General features: G+C 57.4%; 1 protein-coding gene across 1 annotated transcript; it reads right to left on the bottom strand.

Moving 5' to 3' along the window:
• Positions 1-4,997: 4,997 nt before the first annotated feature.
• Positions 4,998-6,005, bottom strand: LOC118724835 (E3 ubiquitin-protein ligase RNF113A-like). The gene has a single exon (XM_036448496.1). The coding sequence runs from the start codon at positions 6,003-6,005 to the stop codon at positions 4,998-5,000; it is 1,008 nt and encodes a 335-aa protein (XP_036304389.1).
• Positions 6,006-17,863: the final 11,858 nt, after the last annotated feature.

Genomic DNA, 17,863 nt, shown 5'->3' on the forward strand with positions numbered 1-17,863 from the left:
GCAGGCATCCTAGGTCCCCGCAGGCTCGCACTGACGGTGACAGTTAACGTGAAAGTCTCGCTGTTCTGCTCTCCCTCGGTCTGTTCACCTGGAAACGAGCAGAGTGCCCCCCGTCTCCTAGCGGTTTGGTCAGTGTCACACGGAGCAGCTCCCTCTAAGCTCAGCCCTTCTGCTGGGGCAGCTGCTGAAACACCTCCCAACGTCAGCCTTGTCACAGTCCCACAGTCCTGCATCCCAACCGTCCGCATGGAGAGGATGTGCTGCAGTCAGCAGCCAAGGCAAAGGTGAGCGTCTGCCGTCTGTTACATGGGGAACTCAGCCTGGGACCCGTGTGGTCCTTCTTACTCTGCCGAAGCTGGAGAACCTCTGAAACAGGCTGAAGGAAGGCGCAAACGGAAGTCTCCAGGGAGACTGGGCACCCAAACTTTCCCCTCCCCCCACCCCCGTGAGACAGCGGCCGTCCCAGGATGAACAGACCAGTGTGCCTGCACACAATTCTGTGACCCCAGGTTGCACTGTGAGGGTTTTTCTTCTTTTCTTGATTAATCCCATCATTGACTCATACCAAAACGTATTTCCCAAAGATCTTCAGTTTGCACGACGTTAATTTTGTTGAAATGTGCAACGCTGTATGTATTTACTGAAAACCCAAATGAGTCTTCTTAAAGAGCAGGGGTTGTCATCGCGTCCACAGAACCAGACTCCCAGGCAGACAGCAGGAGAGTAAAGTGAACCGAGGAGAAAGAACGTCTGGTGGTCACGATGGACAGGCTGAAATGCAACAAACCTGCTGCCCTGAATCGAACCGAACCAACCATCAGGACCATTGGTCAGCACAGTTTCCGGAAGACATGCCAACCTCATGCACGCGGCCCCCTGAAGCACTGAGGGCTTTACAAATAACCAGAAGAGCCCAATGGGTGACTCTGCCCACGCAGCTCTGGCCTCTGGTCCCTAAGCAGAATTTCTTCCATTAATGTGACTGCTCCTTCTGCAGCCACTGGCTCTGACCACGGCTCCGGTCAAGCCTGGCCTTCCTGCAGCGGCCATCGTGTCCGCGTGAAGGCCCCGCCCAGCGGTCCCACCTAGAAACCTACAAGTCTGTCCCTCGCCTCCACGTCCCGCAGGCACCCAGCCCGGCCTCCCTCCACCGGCAGAGCGCCTTCCTGGCCCAGGCTCCCAATGTCCGTTACCCGAGCCATCAGGGTGCCCTCCTAATGGTGCCACCCGAGCCATCAGGGTGCCCTCCTAATGGTGCCACCCGAGCCATCAGGGTGCCCTCCTAAATGCTCCACTCCCGCTCCCCACTAACCCCGCTCTGCACAGCAGCCCAGGACCTGAAAACCCAGTCCATCGTGTCTGCTACGTGACCTTGGCACCTGCTGCCTTTCCCTCCCACTCATGACAGAGCCCACCCTGCCTGCCAGGCCTGTTCCTCTGGACCTGGCCCCTGCCACCCGCTCCAGCTGCAGAAAGACCACTGACCCCATCAGGCCTCTCCTCTGACCTGTACGGCCCCAGCTCAGCGTTTCTGCAGAGAATCACACCTCCTCAGCCCTCAGTGTGGGGAGCCTGACCCTCCCAGGAAGCCTGAGCAATCCCTCCACCTCCATTTGCTCCCTTGTTGCACCCCCTACAGTACGGTCAGTAGAATAATGCCCCCCAAAGATATCGAATCGTTGGAACCTGTGATTGTTTTACCTCACATGGCAAGCAGGACTACGCAGATGTGATTAAGAATCCTGAAATGAGGAAACTGCCCGGGGTGTCCAGATGGGGCTGACGTAATCACAAGAGTCCTTAAAAGCAGGGGATGTTCCTGGTTGGTGGTCACAGAGATCCGGGAGGACAGAGGACTGGTCAGAAAGAAGCAAGCTCGCTGGCTGCCGCTGGATTTTAAACATGCAATAGCTGACTCTCTAGTCAGAGGCATTAAGGGACAATCTTCTCCCTTCGATTGCCAAATAAAAAATGACAAGAGTAATCATGTGCGAATAAGTCAAAATTATACTTATTTTGTCATATCAGAAAAAAATATATATCAATTTGGTGTGCCATTGAATTATAGTAGTTTGTGCACTAGGAGATGAAAATAGTTGAAAATCGCTGTCCTAGAGCCTCCAAAAGGAATGAAATCATGCCTACAACTTGCTTTAGCCTGGTGAGACCAACGTTGAATTTCTGACTTACAGATCTTAAAATCTGCATTGTTATAAAACCACCGAGTTTTGTGCTAATTTTTGTCATAGCACCACAGGACACTAACGCACAATATCTGTGGTATCTGTCACCCCTATAATATCGGTAATTACTTATCTCATATGGTGGTTAAAAACCACAAGCTCTAGTGTCAAAGCAAGGCAAGCTCCCCTTGCCCACTCAATAGCCAGGTGGCTTTGGGCAAGTTAACTGAACAAGCATGGTAAGATGCAACACGCTGATCTGTAAGAAGCAATGATACTGCCGAAACCAGTTTGACTCAGTGGAAGAGCGTCGGTCTGCGGACTGAAAGGTCCCAGGTTCGATTCCGGTCAAGGGCATGTACCTTGGTTGCGGGCACATCTCCAGTGGGGGGTGTGCAAGAGGCAGCTGGTCGATGTTTCTCTCTTATCAACGGTTCTAGCTCTCTGTCCCTCTCCCTTCCTCTCTGTGAAAAATCAATAAAATATATTTTTTTTTAAAAAGAAGCGATGATACTGCTCACCTCCAAGGATGGTGCTGGGTTTCAGGAAGATCATGTGAACACACACTTAGCAGAATGACCAGCACAGAGCAAGCCTCCAGTACTGCTTCCTGTCCCCACAAGGTTACAAATTCTGAAACAAGAGGCACCATAACTTTATTGCTCACCACTGCATTTCCAGGGACAAGCACAGAGCTGGCAGAGAGGATGGTCAACAAAGAGAGAATGGACAAATGAATGATGTGTTTATATGGACACACTACTTTAAGTGCCAAGTTACCGGAGGCATAATTCAAGCAGCTCAACACAATGGAACAGTGCTACACGTGCTCGGCGTTCTGTGCCGATGAGTTTACAGTTGCCGGGGTGCCCAGCAGGTACCGATGGTGACAGCATGAGCTTTTGAAAGGTACACGAGAGGAAACTGGCATCTGCCCTGGGTGATCCTGGAGGTGAGAATGAGAGGGTCTTGGCCTAGGCGCGCTTGTTCCATCGGACAAGAGCAGAGAGAATCATGCTGGGGCGTGGCGAGCGGCCTTGGCAAAGGCAGCGAGGCAGGCAGATTGAAGATGCAATCCGTTGGGGTAACTTGGACTCTGGGGAAGTAACGCTGGGGAGTAAGGGACACACGCCTGCCATGGAACACTGTGGACCATCCCCCATGGCAAAGGGAGGGTCCGGGAAGATTTATGACCAGGAAGTAACACAAGGAGACAAGTGTCCAGACAACGGCTGTCCCATCCGACACACGGTTGGGGCTTCGAGTCCCGGTTAGAACAAATAGAAAAGTCTGGTGGAAATACATTAGGAAGTTTCTTATCTGCACTTTCAAAACCACTTTGGAATTTGTTTTCAAGGTGCGGTCTGGACTCTTGCCTTGTCTCGGTAGTCAGCCCGCTCTGTTCATAGACCGGTTAGCAGTCACTGCCCTCTGGCCCCTGGGCTGGTGGCTCCTGTGCTGGTGGCTCTCACAGGAACTCTCCGAACGTCTCCCGAGCTCTGCAGTGCGACATCTGGAGCTTATCTCAGGGTGTTGAGACTGAAATGTAGAATAAGGTGGGTCCTCGGAGTCCTTCCCAAGAACCCCAAAATCTTGGTCTGTGTGATAACCTTCCCTCCTGACAAAGACCGGCCTCCCTAACGGAAGAGTATTGTCCCATCAGCTGTGACACAAACATGGGGACCTAGCCCAGCCCTCTCCTGGGAATCTCAACTCAAAGCCAGGCAGGTAGAGGCGGCCTTTCCCTATCCGGGCTTTGTGATGCCAAACGGTGATACAACATTCGCTCAGAAAGCAGCCAACTGGCTATCCTTCCATTCCAGATAGCACCCAAATACTCCCCAAGTCCTTCTCGAAACGAGTCGTATGCACTTTTGAAAAGTCTTAAATGTTTCCAAACTCTTTTGAAATCTGTAGTGATTGATACAGGTTTTAAGTTTAGTATTACTGTTCCTGTCACATGTTCATCTGATTTCCAATCTTTTGTGGTGTCCTTGATTAGCAAGGAACTCGATTTTAGCTTTTATTGGGGGCCTTTGAATGTAGCAAAATGTTGAAATGACTCATTAATCATAATAAACGACTTCAAAGGGATCCGAGTTAGACTCCGGGTTTCGGAAGAGCGTACGAGACAGGCAACTTCTTGTATTTCAATTCCAGGACAATGAGCCCACTGGAGGCATTTGCTAAAAACGCCTAATGAGTATGTTAGTCACATCTCAACATCATCTGTTGTCCACATGTTCACGTCCAGATATTGCATTTCACCCAACATCCATTTATTATGTAGCAAGATAGAGGCGAGGCTGTTCATTTCTACTGATCCATCCCCTGAGCTGTAAAAGAAAAACAAAGTGAATTCCTTCGGGCTGGAGTCTGACCAAAACCAGAGGCCTGGCTCGTGTCCCTGGCTGGAGCTTTGTCTGTACGGGGGCTCCGGTTTGAAACAAAGTTGAAGTCCATCAAGTGACTGTGTTGTTTTGTTTGCTCTGGGTTCCTGTTGGCTCTTGCTTGCAGTGGAGGAATTCGGGTCGCCTTAGTGCAGGGCTTCACGCAAGGAGACCTGGGAGCTGTCCCTTAGGGACCCCAGCCCCATGGCTCACCACTGACAGGTCTTACAGGCCAAAGACCATGAGCATGCATGAGTAAGGGGTTCGGAGTCATGGGTGTGGATTTGGCCAGTTTTCCGTGCAAACTTCAGTTCTTTTCTTCCTCTCATCTGGCTCCCGGTGGCATCGCGTCCAGGGTCTCGGTGGCCGTGGCCAGGGGGTGTTTTCTGATCTGGCCCCGACTCTGCCTGGCGCCCCGAAGCTCTCAGCAGCCATCGCTGGGAGGCCCGCCTCCCCCGCCCTCCTCCTCCGCGGCCGGGCGCCGCTGCAGCTTGGCCAGCAGCTCCTTGGCCGGGTTGAAGACGCCGTGGGTCTGCCGGCCGCACACGAAGCAGCGCGGGGTGGCGCGGTAGCGCTGCAGCGCGCAGGCCTCGCAGAAGTAGTGGCGGCAGCGGGTGACCACGGGGCTCCGGAAGGGCCGGCGGCAGAGGAGGCAGCCGAAGGGCGCCTCGGGGGCCGCCGCGCCGTCCGCCACCTCGAAGCTCTCGGCCTCGGCGGCGCCGTAGCGGCCCTCGGCCAGCTCGCGCGCGATCTGCCAGCCGTGCTTGTAGTCGGAGCGGTCGTGCAGGAACTTGCAGCTGTGGCCGAAGCCGCAGAAGCCCGTCTCCTTGTAGTCCTTGCACAGGTCGGGCTGGTAGTCCCAGCGCACCGTGGCGCGCAGGTGCTCGGGCGCGCGCAGGGGGCCCTTGCGGCCCAGGCCCAGCGAGGCGGGGCCGCCCGCGTCCCGGGGCTGCAGGCGCGGCTGGTAGCCCCGGAGGCCGCGGTAGACCGGGCCGCCGGCCGCCGCGCCCCCCGGCGCCTCCCGGGGCTCCCGGCCGCGCGCACCGGCCGCCTGGGCGGCGCGCTCCCTCTCGGGGTCCGGCTCCGCCACGGCGGTGGCCCCCATGTCCTCGGGCCCCACGGGCTTGGCGGAGCGCGTGGACTTGTAGAGCACGCGGGGCGCCGCGCTCTCCTCCTCCTCCTCCTCCTCCTCCTCGGCCTCCGCCTCGCGGGCCGCCCTCCGGCGCCTGCCGCGTGTCCTCTGGTCCAGCGGCCCACGGGCCGCCCGCTTCCCTCCGGGGCGCACCACGCAGCTGCCCTCGTCGCCGCTGTCCCCGGGCTCGGGGGCCCCCTCCCCGCGCTGCCTGCGGCCCGCGGCCCGGCGCCCCGGCTTCCTGAACAGGAAGGCGCACACCCGGCCCGCGGCCTCGGCGGGAGGAAGCCGCTCCGCCATCGCCTGCCTCCAACGGCTGCGCCAGCGGTCACGTGGGGGTCACGTGGTGTGTCAGCGGTCACGTGGACGGCGTCACGTGGTGCGCTGGGAAGGGACCGGAAGAGGCGGGACGGGTGGCTCCATGAGACAGGAAATGGGAGCAGGACCCGCTGCGGAGAGCCCTGCCGGAAGTCCTTAGGTGATTTTTTTTTAATTCGTTTTATTGATTTTTTTACAAAGAGGAAGGGAGAGGGACAGAGAGCTAGAAACACTGATGAGAGAGGAACATCGACCAGCTGCCCCCGGACCCAGGCCCTGACCACCTGTGTGTGTGTGTGTGTGTGTGTGTGTGTTTAATGTCTTTATTGATTAAGGTATTACATAAGTGTCCTCATCCCCCCACTGTATTTATTTTTAAGTATATATATTTTATTGATTTTTTTGCACAGCGGAAGGGAGAGGGACAGAGAGAAACATGGATGAGAGGGAAACATCGATTAGCTGTCTCCTGCACACCCCCTGCAGGGGATATTCTGGCAACCAAGGTACATGCCTTTGACCGGAATCAATTCTGGGGCCCTTGAGTCCACAGGCCGATGCACTATCCACTGGGCCACACCGTTTTTGGCTCAGATGTTTTTTTTTCATGTTGTTAAGATGTCAGATGTGAAGACAGACCCGGAGCAGGGAGGCCTGGACCAAGCTGGCATCCTCCCTCCTAACCGGGAGGTGCGGACCCGGGTCGGGGGACGGGAGTCCAGGAAGACGGAGACCACGGGAGAGCGCAGGCTTTGGAAACAAGTAATCGTGTGTGTGTGTGTGTGTGTGTGTGTGTGTGTGTGTGTGTGTTTAATTTAAAAATAAAAGTGAGGCCTGACTTGAGTCTTAAAAGTGTTAAGGTTCCCGGGTGAGAAGGGAAAAAGGGGGGCACAGTCTAGCGGAGGGGGCAGCACGGGCCAGGCCGCTGCAGGGAGCGCACGGGGCTGGGCCAGCAGCAAGAGGCCGATGGGGTCCTTGAGCCGGAGGGCGCAGAGGAGAGAACAGAGCGGGAGGGCCCTGAGGAGGGAGATGGATCACAGTGGTGAGGGCGGGATGAGGGCGACAGGGGTTCGAGGAAGAATCTGGGTTTCCAGCCTGAATGGTCCTGGGACTTCGTCCCGCATGTGATGGGAACAGACGCAGGGGAGGAGGCAGCCCAGGAGAGGGCGGCCGGTGGGCCACACGGGGTGAGGTGTCTGGCAGACAGCAGGCTGGTTCCAGCTGCAGACAGAGCAGAGCCGAGCCTGGGCCTCCCAGCCCGCACAGGGATGGAGGGGAGCGGGTTCCCGTGCAGGCGGTCAACAGGCCAGGCGTGGAGGAGGCGTGGCTGTGACCCAGCTGAGAGAGGACCACACGGACCTGTTGACCCCAGAACCAGGCACACCGTTCAGATGGAAGAAACTCGCTCTGAGAGCAGGACACAAAGGCACCAACAACACTGACAGGCAGCTAACGATGGAGGAGCCACTCGCTGGCCACCGCGCCATGCCAGTCATTCCACCAACGGCCATCCTAACCATCGGGCCCAGTGGTCAGCAAACTCATTAGTAGTCCACAGAGCCAAATACCAACAGCACAACGATTGACATCTCTTTGGAGAGCCACATTTTTTCAACTTAAACTTCTTCTAACGCCACTTCTTCAACATAGACTCACCCAGGCCGTGGTGTTCTGTGGAAGAGCCACACTCAAGGGGCCAAAGAGCCACATGTGGCTTGCGAGCCGCAGTTTGCCGACCACGGGATCGGGTGACCCGTGGCCTTAGCACCTGCCGATGCGTGGGAATGTCCTCCCAGAACCACCAGCGAGTCGGAGCGAGGCTGCCCGCGTTCCGAGTCCAGGTTCCAGGCCTGGAACATTCCAGCGGGCACGGCGACAGGAAGGGCAATGCCATCCGCAGAGCAAGTGGCTACCCGAAGGGGCTGCAGGAAGCGCTGAAGCCCTCCGGCGCTGAGCAAAGCACGCTGCCCTGGGGGGAGGGAGACACGGACTGGGCAGCAGGGACGGCGCCGGGAGCTTCCTCCCGGGTGTGCGGGCGCTCAGAGCCCCCGTCGCCACGTCCATACACGTAGCGAGTGGGTGGCATCACCCGATGGGCGCCAGCGCGCTGACGCCGCCTGGACAGAAGCCTGCGGGACGCAGGTCTGGCACTCAGAGGCCCCGGCGAACCGGCCGGCATTCCCGCGCCCGGAGCTCCCTAAAACACTGAACGTCTGGGGCTTTCTGGTCGTCGGTTATTAAATGGAGCGACTCACGCGGCCCAAGTCTACGGACCCACGGGCTTGCTGACCACCCTCCGTGGAAAGCCGGTGGCAGCGGGACAGTGACCGGGGCTGGGAGGAGGAGCAGGGCCTTGGCCGCCGTTAACCCTTAATGACAGGCGAGAGGCTCATTCATGGCTCCCTCCCCTCTTCCCCCCCCCACCCCCCGCCCTCCCCCGGGAGGCTGTGTCCTTCTTTCCTTTCCCGGTCATGTTTCCGGCTGACACGTGGTAATTGATTCCGCCGCTGGTTAGACGGTGTTAAGTGGGTGGGATGGGGTTTCAGTGAAAACAAATAGCACTTCACGGCCTGACCTTTCCTCCGGAGCTTCTGTTGTGGTCGGCGCTGGGGTGCGCGGTCCCAGGCGGGGCGGCCCGTCCTGTCTGTGTCTGCAGCCCCGTTCACCTTCACCCGCGCCCGGCGAGCCCACGGCTGCAGGGCCACGCGGTGTCACGTCCGGCCCGATGACAGCTCGGCGGCAGCTGGGGGCTCAGAGTCACACCAGGAGCTGGGGTCCGAGAGGCAGAGGCTGAGCACAGCCCGGCCTCTGGGGACAGCATGCCACCGTGGCCAGGACTCGCGCCCGGAAGATGACAAAAGCGAACCTCCGGAGAGGACCCTGGTGCCCGGGCTGCCTCCGTCCGCGCTGTGTCAGCATCCGCTCCGTCCACCAAAGGAGGCGCAGCGCTGACCCTGGTCCCATAGGAAGCCCAGCGCGGCCGGGACGGTGAGCTCCCGTTGTCACGGGGTCTCTGCCAGCTCCGGCCTGCAGGCCTGCGGGGTGCGCCCGGCGGGGAGGCTGCCGCCTCTGCAGGTGCTGCCGGGGCCGGGGGCCTCACCTGGGCAAGAGCCTTCCCTGCAGCAGCTGCCATCCCTCCTGGTGGACAGGTCAGAGCCCGGCCCTGCCTTCTGCCCAGCCCAGCAGGCTGTGAAGGCCACCCGGCTTGTACAGGATGGCGCCAGCACTGTCCACCTCTCTGCAGCGCCCCCCCCAGCTCACCCCTAACCTCCCTCCCAGCTCACCCCTAACCTCCCTCCCAGCTCACCCCTAACCGCCCTCCCCAGCTCACCCCTAACCGCCCTCCCCAGCACCCCCTAGAGGCGGATCGGCGTGCTGCGGGGCCCGGGGCTCTGGGCAGCCGGAGAAGCGATGGCCATGTGGAGTGAGGCAGACATGCCAGGACCCTGGCAGACGCGAAGGCAGAGCCAAAGGCTCAGGAAGCAGCGGCTGGAATGGCCACGCTGTGGAAAGCCAGGGTGCCCAGCACGGCTCTTTCCCGGGAAGGGCCAGGTGTGCGCCTGCTGCCTAACCAATGGGGAGCTGCTAGGGGAGCTGCCCATCCCTGGCGTCTCGGTGGTGCCCGTCTCTGCCGGGCAGGGCTGATGGTAGGAGACACCAGCACAGCAGTCGGCCGCTGGTAACCATGACGACGATAGGACCCAAAACAGCAGCACCACCGCCATGCCCAGCTGTCAGGAGCAGACAGATAAGTATCCTGATGAGCAGAAAGGTCAGAGTGCATCTTGTGGGGTCACCCAGGCAGGATGGTGGGAGAACAGCACCCCTAGGGGCCGGGCAGAGCCCCCGCCAGGGCCTCGCTCAGCATGCGCTTCAGAGGGATCCGCACCGGAGACCAGGGGCTGGGGGAGCGAGCCCTCCGCCCTCACCCTGGTCCCGGATGCATGACGGCGGGGGAGGGGGGTACCTGACAGCGGCAGCAAACGCCCACGTGGAGCACAGCTGTCCCGGAGGGGGAGTCACTGCCCCCCTCCCGGCCGAGGCAGGAAGTCAGATACACAGCCTCCCTCCCATCCCATCGCCAGTTATTCACCAGCCGGTCCCTGTGGAGACCAGGCGGGCGAGGGCACAGGCTCCCTCAGGCCACGGCGGGCACCGCCAGGTGGTGCTCAGGTGCCGTGTGCAGCCTCCACGAGCCATGTCCTTCCCCTCCCCCTCCACAGGGGTCCCCAGGCCCAGACAGCGGTGCTGGGGCCGCCCCCCTCCACCAGCTGACATCTGGGAGCCTCAGCGGTGACGGCATCAGGGAAGTCAGACCTGATGAATCCCAGGTGCCAAGGCGGGGCCCTCGGAGGCACCTCAGGCAACAAGACGGCAGGAAACGGCCCTGAGAAGAGGCGGAGGCCCCACCAGTGCCCCTTCCAACGCCCAGGCCTGGCCGTGCTGGGAGGGCTCAGCTCAAGGACAGACGCCGGCCTCGCCCCTCCTCACACACAGCCATTCCACAGCCGGGACATGGTTCGTACCCGGGTCACAGAGAGACCAGGCTGAGCGGGGCCAGAGCAGGAAAAGGCTCTCTGAGGGTCCCCCTGCAGGCAGCGCACCCCCGCCCGCCCCCCCTGAGCCTGTGCCGCAGCCCCACAGAGCCAGAGGTCCTGGCGATGGGTGACTTTTCCCCCTAAAGAAAATCAGCACATCGAGCTTCATCATTAATTATATAATGTAGTCCGTCCAGAAGCAATCTAAAATACTGGAGAGAAATAAAAATCAGGGAGCGTTGAAGTGGTAAACATTCATTCTCCCGCAAAGTGGAAGCTCAGTGGAACGCTGTCATAAAAGCGGTTATTCCCGAAGCGCGAAGCTGACAAGACGGACTCACAAGGAACTCTTTCCAAAAGAGGCCCACGCCCTGGCCGGTGGCTCAGTGGCTGGAGCATTGCCCCCGGGCACCAGAAGGTGTGGGCTCAACTCCTGGTCCGGCACATGCTACCCAGGTTGCAGGTTTGATGTCCACTCCGGGCGCATACAGGTGGCAACCGACTGATGTTTCTCTCTCACATCGATGTTTCTCTCATTCTCCCTCCGTCTCTCTCTGAAATCAATATACATTTACATATCCATGGGTGAGAATTAAGAAGGAGGAGAAGGAGAAGGAAAAGGAGAAGGAGAAAGAGAAGAAGAATTGGTGATGGGAAAAGACACTGTGTAGAGTTTTGGCAATCCCCATTTAGACAATCACAACTCACCACAGCCCCAGCTCCCCTCCTGAGATCTGCTGTGATCAGCGGATGAAAGAGGAAAAACCCAAGCTCGATGCGTCCATGGGTCAGCTGAGGATGAGGGTACCAGCCAGAAACAGCCAGTGGGGCCCTAGCCAGTTTGCTCAGTGGATAGAGCATCAGCCTGCAGACTGAAGGGTCCCAGGTTTGATTCCGGTCAAGGGCACATGCTCGGGTTGCCGGCTCGGTCAGATGTGCAGGAGGCAGCCAATCAGTGATTCCCTCTCATCATTGATGTCTTTATCTCCTTCATCCTCTCCCTTTCTCTCCAAAATCAATAAAAATATATTTTAAAAAAAAAAAACCAGCAGTGGTTGCAGTTCAGCCTCCTCCAGGGTGGCCTGGAGAGTGGTGAGAGGGTCAGGACGGCTCGTCCAGTGCCTGAGGGAAACGTGAAACTGTCGACGTGCACAGCCTTCACCTCTGGCCCCACCACTGGGCTTGGGTCGACAGTGCCACCCTGCGTAGTCTACGTCCCGGGTCTCAAATCCAACTGGCCATCGGAATGACAACACTGCTAAAGGCTATAGATCCCTGCACCTGCCTCAGCATCACTGAAATAGACTCCAGGATGGAGTCCTACGTCTGTGTTTCAGACGAGGTCCTTAGTGACTGATACGCCCGGTCCCTGCAATGGCATTTGGGACGCATTTGTCTAAAGCAGCGATTTTCCGCCATGTGCTGCGGAATGTCTGAAACATGCACTGCCTGACATGTAGCCGGGGCACTGCCCTCTTTTCCCTTACATTGTCCAAAAAGCAACAGCAGCCAACACAACAGCCATCCTGGGTGAAGAAACTTAAATTCGCCTGCCTTTTGTCAGATCAACCAGAAGCGTATCTTTTGGTGCGTGCCGCAGAGTTTCTGTCATCAGCTTGTGGGTGCCTGAGACGGGAAAGGTTGAAAATCGCTGCTTTTCAAAAAAGCCATGCCCGTGAAAACAAAAACACCAATAACAAAGGAAAACACATGAGTAGCCCTACTGTGTAATCACTCCACATTCTACATGCGATCAAAGTATCACACTGTACGCCTTAAAGTTACACCATGTTCATTGTTGCTGTATCTCATAAAGATGGGGGGAGAGGGACATGCTAAAGAGACTGTTTTTCAAAAAACATACATATAACACCACACCATGTGCTTCCATATATATTACCTTTTTAATCCTCCCCACCACTCCATGAGGTATGTGTTGTTAACTCGTTCTGTCGATGAGAACACTGAAGTGAAGTGGCTCAAGGTCAAACAGCGTGACAGGCGTATTTGAACTCGGCCTGGCTCTGGAGTGCCGACGCTTAATCACGATGATGTAGTGGAAAAGGCAGCCGGGGGCAGGGGGGTCTGTGATCCACAAAGCACATACATTTTTTAGGGCCAGTTCCTGTATTTGCCTTAAATGAAGACAAATTGTCTTTCTACGTCGTTCAATAGGAGAATCCATTTACAATAGCATATGAGCGCCACCTAGTGGCTATGAGGGCTGTTTGAAGAGTAACCGCTCTGTTAAAATCCTTTCAGAAGAACAAAAAGCAGAATTGTTGCGGGGCTGGTGTGGCTCAATGGTTGAGTGTCAAGTAATGACCCAGGATGTCGGGACTTGATTCTTGGTCAGGGCACATGCCCAGGTGGTGGGCTTGATCTCCAGTGTGTTTTGTGCAGCAGGCAGTCCCATCAGTGATTCTCTCTCATCACTGATGTTTCTATCTTTCTCCCCCTCTCCCTTCTTCTCTGAAGTCAAGAAAAAAAATATATTTTTTAAAAAATGAATTGTTAAAGTTCAGCAGATGCAAGTTCCCAGTTCCAGAATGAATGAATTCCAGAGGGACGAATTCTTAGACTTCCAGATAAAGTTGTAAAAATATAGTGAGAATATAAAAATGAGGGGGTGGGGAAGATAAAAACAGGTAAAGCCATAGGAATGATGTCAGACGGGGGTTTTGCAAAGAATGAAAAGACAATAGCAATAAAACATGAAAGAGAAAAGGCGGACTGGTGAATCATTTTAAGTTTATATCCTTACGATGAATTCACACAGACATACGCCACAACTTTTCATGCCCTTCTCCAGAGCGGTCTTAACCGAGCATCCTCTTCCACTGGACACTGCCTGCCCACCTCACCCACAGGCCTCAGGGCCACTTTGCAAGATGGGGAGTGCTCAGCGTTCAGAAACCCACCACTTTCCTCCCCGATTTCTGAGAGATTCATCTTCCCTCAAGACCTACTGACCCACCTACACAGAGGCAAGGCAGGGCCGATACTGAATTCACACCATGGAGAGTCATTCGTCGTGTGAGAAGCAGGGCCGGGAGGAAGTACCAAGGCCTCCAGGTGGCATCGCCCCGAGCAGAGCCAGGGTGAAACCGAGTCAGGTTCCGTGAACGGACGCTGGCCCCGCATCCTCCGGAGGTCTCTCGGGGGCTCACGAACATGAGGCTCGTCCTGCAGGGGCAGGCTCCTGCTCTGTTGTCAACAGGAGACGTCCCAGCTTTCTAGTTGGCTTATTCTGGGGAGAAACGGCCTCCTGATGCGGATGAACTTTTGAAAACATGATGCTACGTGTAAAAAGCTAGACACCAAAGGCCACATTTTGTATGAATCCATTGATGTGACATATCCAGAACAGGCGGGCCCATAGAGACAGCGAGCGAATGGGTGGTTGCCAGGGGCTGGAAATATATGAAAATATTTTAATATGTTTTTTCTTTTGTGGCCAAGCCCAGAAAAATCACAAGTAAAAACTCTGTCTTCCATCTTGAGGCTTTAGACCAGGGTGACTATTCAGTGAGAACTGCGTGTAAGATGTGCTGAGGATCTCGGCCAGCCTCCAGGTCGGCAGGCCCTGCGGCCCTCGGGTTGCCGGGTCTGGCAGTGAGAAGGGGGGGGAGGAAGGTGACACCTGGGCCCCGGCCGGGAGGCAGCTCACCTGCGGCAGCAAAGTGGTTCTAACAAGAGGTCAGGACACACGCCAGCCCGGCTTCCGGTCTGCGCTCTGTGTGGTTCCACGTTCCGACGGGCGGGGTAGGGTAGGTTTCCTGACAAGAACCAGGGCGGTCCGGCCCTATCTCTGGGCAGCTCCCACCCTCCCGATCCCGGGCACAACCAGCCTGGAGGCGGAAGAACCGGGCCTCCTCTGCACGGCTCTCTCCAGAAGCGCTGTCACTGGAAAGCTCTCCCTGGGCACCTCGGGGTGTTGTTTTGGTGTGTGTTCGCCTGCTTCGTCCCAGAGGATTTCCTCGGATGCATCACTGACACGGCCCCTCCACGGGCTCGCCCCCCAAGCTCCCCCTGTCCCAGGATGGGGCCCAGGACCTCCTGGGGCCAGGGCTGCGGGGGTGCGGGAGGACCAGGAGGAGGCCCACGTGGGCACCCCAACTTCTCTCCTTACAGCGGACACAGCACGTGTACCTAAACGTTGGAATCGCTTCATTTTCCATTGTTAGCATGGAATAAAATATGGATTTACCAGAATAACATGGCTTTTTTAAATGTTCCCCCAAAAATGAAAAACATATACTTTTTGGTTTTAAGAGAAAAAAGAGCCACCGCGGTTGCTTTTAACATGGCGTCCCACCAGCGGCTCTGGCCTGGGGGGCACGTTGGTCCACGCCACAGCGTCTCCCCCTCCCAGCTCCTGGCTGACCCCTAATCTGCAGATTAATTGCGGCCCGTGAGCCAATAAATCAGAACACACAATTCTTTTTATGAACTCGAAGGCCGGCACTTTAATGCATGACGTGTGTTTCATAAACTGGAGGAATGGCTGAAATGTAAGTATAGATTTTCACATGACAGATGTTTCTAGAAGCCGGGCTGGGATCGCTCATTCATCAAGAATGTGCACTCAGTGCCTACGAGGAAGCAGCCACAATTCTCTGCACCAGAGGCAACAGGTGAGTCCAGTCCAGGGTGGAAATAGGCATGCAAACGAGTCCTGCACACAGGTGTGCAATGGAGGAACACACAGGTGTGTGATGGGTGCACACAGGTGTGTGATGAAGGTGCACACACAGGTGTGCGATGGAGGTGCACACAGGTGTGTGATGGAGGAGCACACAGGTGTGTGATGGGTGCACACAGGTGTGTGATGAAGGTGCACACACAGGTGTGTGATGGAGGAGCACACAAGTGTGTGATGGAGGAGCACACAGGTGTGTGATGGGTGCACACAGGTGTGTGATGGAGATGCACACAGGTGTGTGATGGGTGCGCACAGGTGTGTGATGTGTGCACACAGGTGTGTGATGGAGATGCACACAGGTGTGTGATGGGTGCACACAGGTGTGTGATGGAGGCACACATGGGTGTGCAATGGAGGTGAACACAGGTGTGCGATGGAGGTGCACACAGGTGTGTGATGGAGATGTACACACAGGTGTGCGATGGAAAGCAATCTCCTCTGGAAACGCCGAGAGGCAGAGGGAGGCGATCGGGTCCGGAGGGAGGGAGAGATGAGGGGCAGAGAGGAGGCACAGGGAGAAGGTGGGGTCCGGAGGGAGGGAGAGATGAGGGGCAGAGAGGAGGCACAGGGAGACAGTGGGGTCCGGAGGGAGGGAGAGATGAGGGGCAGAGAGGAGGCACAGGGAGACGGTGGGGTCGGAGGGAGGGAGAGATGAGGGGCAGAGAGGAGGCACAGGGAGACGGTGGGGTCCGGAGGGAGAGAGAGATGAGGGCGTCTGATGCGGAGTCTGCGGAGACCCCGGCTCGGCATTCCTGACAAGTGCCCGGGGTTCCGATGAGGACGGAGCATCCGCCCTCAGACCCGCAATGACCGTGCCGCCCATGAGGGACTTTTCCAACAAGGGCTCCCGGCCCATCTCACCGTCTCTTCCCCTCGGAGGACCGGAGGCCTCGGGGCTGGTGTCATCTCCCCGGGGACCTGAGCCTGGCCGCCCTGTCACAGCTGGCAGGAGACGGGGGCGTTGGAAAACATGATCCAACCGGTCCTGGGCCCCGGGCCTCCTGACTCAGGCCCCGGGGGGCAGCCAGGAATCCAGAAATCCCCCCGTAGCTGCCGCGGCTCCCCCGGGGTTAGAACCGCTGAGTAGATGTCTCTACGCCAACGTCAACCCTCCAGCCATGACCTCCCCGAGCGCCGGGAGGAGCTGCCAAACCCAGGCCCACGCTCCAGCCGAGGCCCCGTTCCCGCCGTCGGAGGCCTGCGGGGGCCGAGCCCGCGGGCTCTCAGGGTCTCAGCGGCCTCCTCGCTGGCCGGGAGCCGGGCGGGGCCCTGACGGAAACACTTGCTCGGGCAGTTGTTACCATCAGGTTCATGGCCCCTCAAGTCCCTCAGCCAAGATTCCCCACTGCTGCCATGACAACCAGAGCCGGGGGGGCCCGTGGCTCAGTGGATAAGCATCACCCCAGGAACCAGGAGGTCAGAGTTCAATTCCTGGTCAGGGCACAGGTCCGGTGGCAGGTCCATCCCCAGTGTGGGGCGTGCAGGAGGCAGCCGATCCATGCTTCTCTCTAATCGGTGATGTTTCTCTCTCCCTCTCCCTACCCCTGCCTCTCTGAAATCAATAAAAATATTTTTTTAAAGAGAGAGAGAGGGGAACTCTGCACCATGCACTTCCACGTGTGGTCTGCTTCCACGCATCCCTGGGAGGCCGGGCAGGGACCCCGACTTCATTCGCCGTGAGACGCGGTCAGAGGGGAAAGGCCGGGCCACCTCACTGCACAAATGGACTTTCCTCCTGTGAGTCCCCAGACGGACTCCGCAGAGCCCACGCTCTCCACGTCCACGTCTGAGAGGCGGGGACAGCCACGCCCTGAGCCCCCCCGGGAGAGGGGCTCCCGGCAGAGCGGGCCACGGGCCTGCCCTCCGCCCCGGACACGCAGAGGCTGGGGAGTAAACTAGAGTCCTGCTCTAAGTAATTCCATCCGCGCGTTTCCAGAGCTCGATGATAGTTATTGTATCTGACACCAGTCAAGGCTAGCCAGCGTCTTCTGTGAGCCCGCCACGGAAGCTAAGAAGCATTAGTCCTAATGGCCGATTCTGTCTTATTGCATCTGACTCAGAGCCAAAGGTGGACGTGGCCAGCGGAGAGCAACGCCGGCCGCTCCCCTCCCGGGCCTCCTGCCCGCACCTCTTCCCACCCCTCTCAGCACAGGGCCGCGGGGGCCCGGAGGCCGCTCACACCTTCAGAATGGATTGTGCAGCCAACACGTCCAAAGCACAGAGCTGGGCGTTCCTGCATCTTCCGAGGCCAGCGGTCAGCAAACTCATCAGTCCGCAGAGCCAAATACCAACAGCACAATGATTGACGTTTCTTTGGAGAGCCACATTTTTTAAACTTAAACTCCTTCTAACGCCACTTCTTCAAAAGAGACTCGCCCAGGCCATGGTGTTTTGTGGAAGAGCCACACTCAAGGGGCCAAAGAGCCGCAGTGTGCCGACCATGGCCCTCGGTGAGTAAGATTCTGCCCTTCAGGGATGAAGAGGGGTCAATAATATAATACTCTAACCCTGGCTGGTGGGGCTCAGTTGGTTGGATCGTTAGCCCACACACCAAAAGGTTTTGGGTTCGATTCCAGCCAGAGCACATACCTAGGTCA

This window comes from Pipistrellus kuhlii, unplaced genomic scaffold (assembly GCF_014108245.1).
Source record: "Pipistrellus kuhlii isolate mPipKuh1 unplaced genomic scaffold, mPipKuh1.p scaffold_m20_p_2, whole genome shotgun sequence".
Classification (NCBI taxonomy): Eukaryota; Metazoa; Chordata; class Mammalia; order Chiroptera; family Vespertilionidae; genus Pipistrellus; species Pipistrellus kuhlii.

What these genes read in the sequence shown, in the direction of transcription:
- LOC118724835 (XM_036448496.1), bottom strand. Translation starts at nt 6,005, where the DNA reads ATGGCGGAGCGGCTTCCTCCCGCCGAGGCCGCGGGCCGGGTGTGCGCC.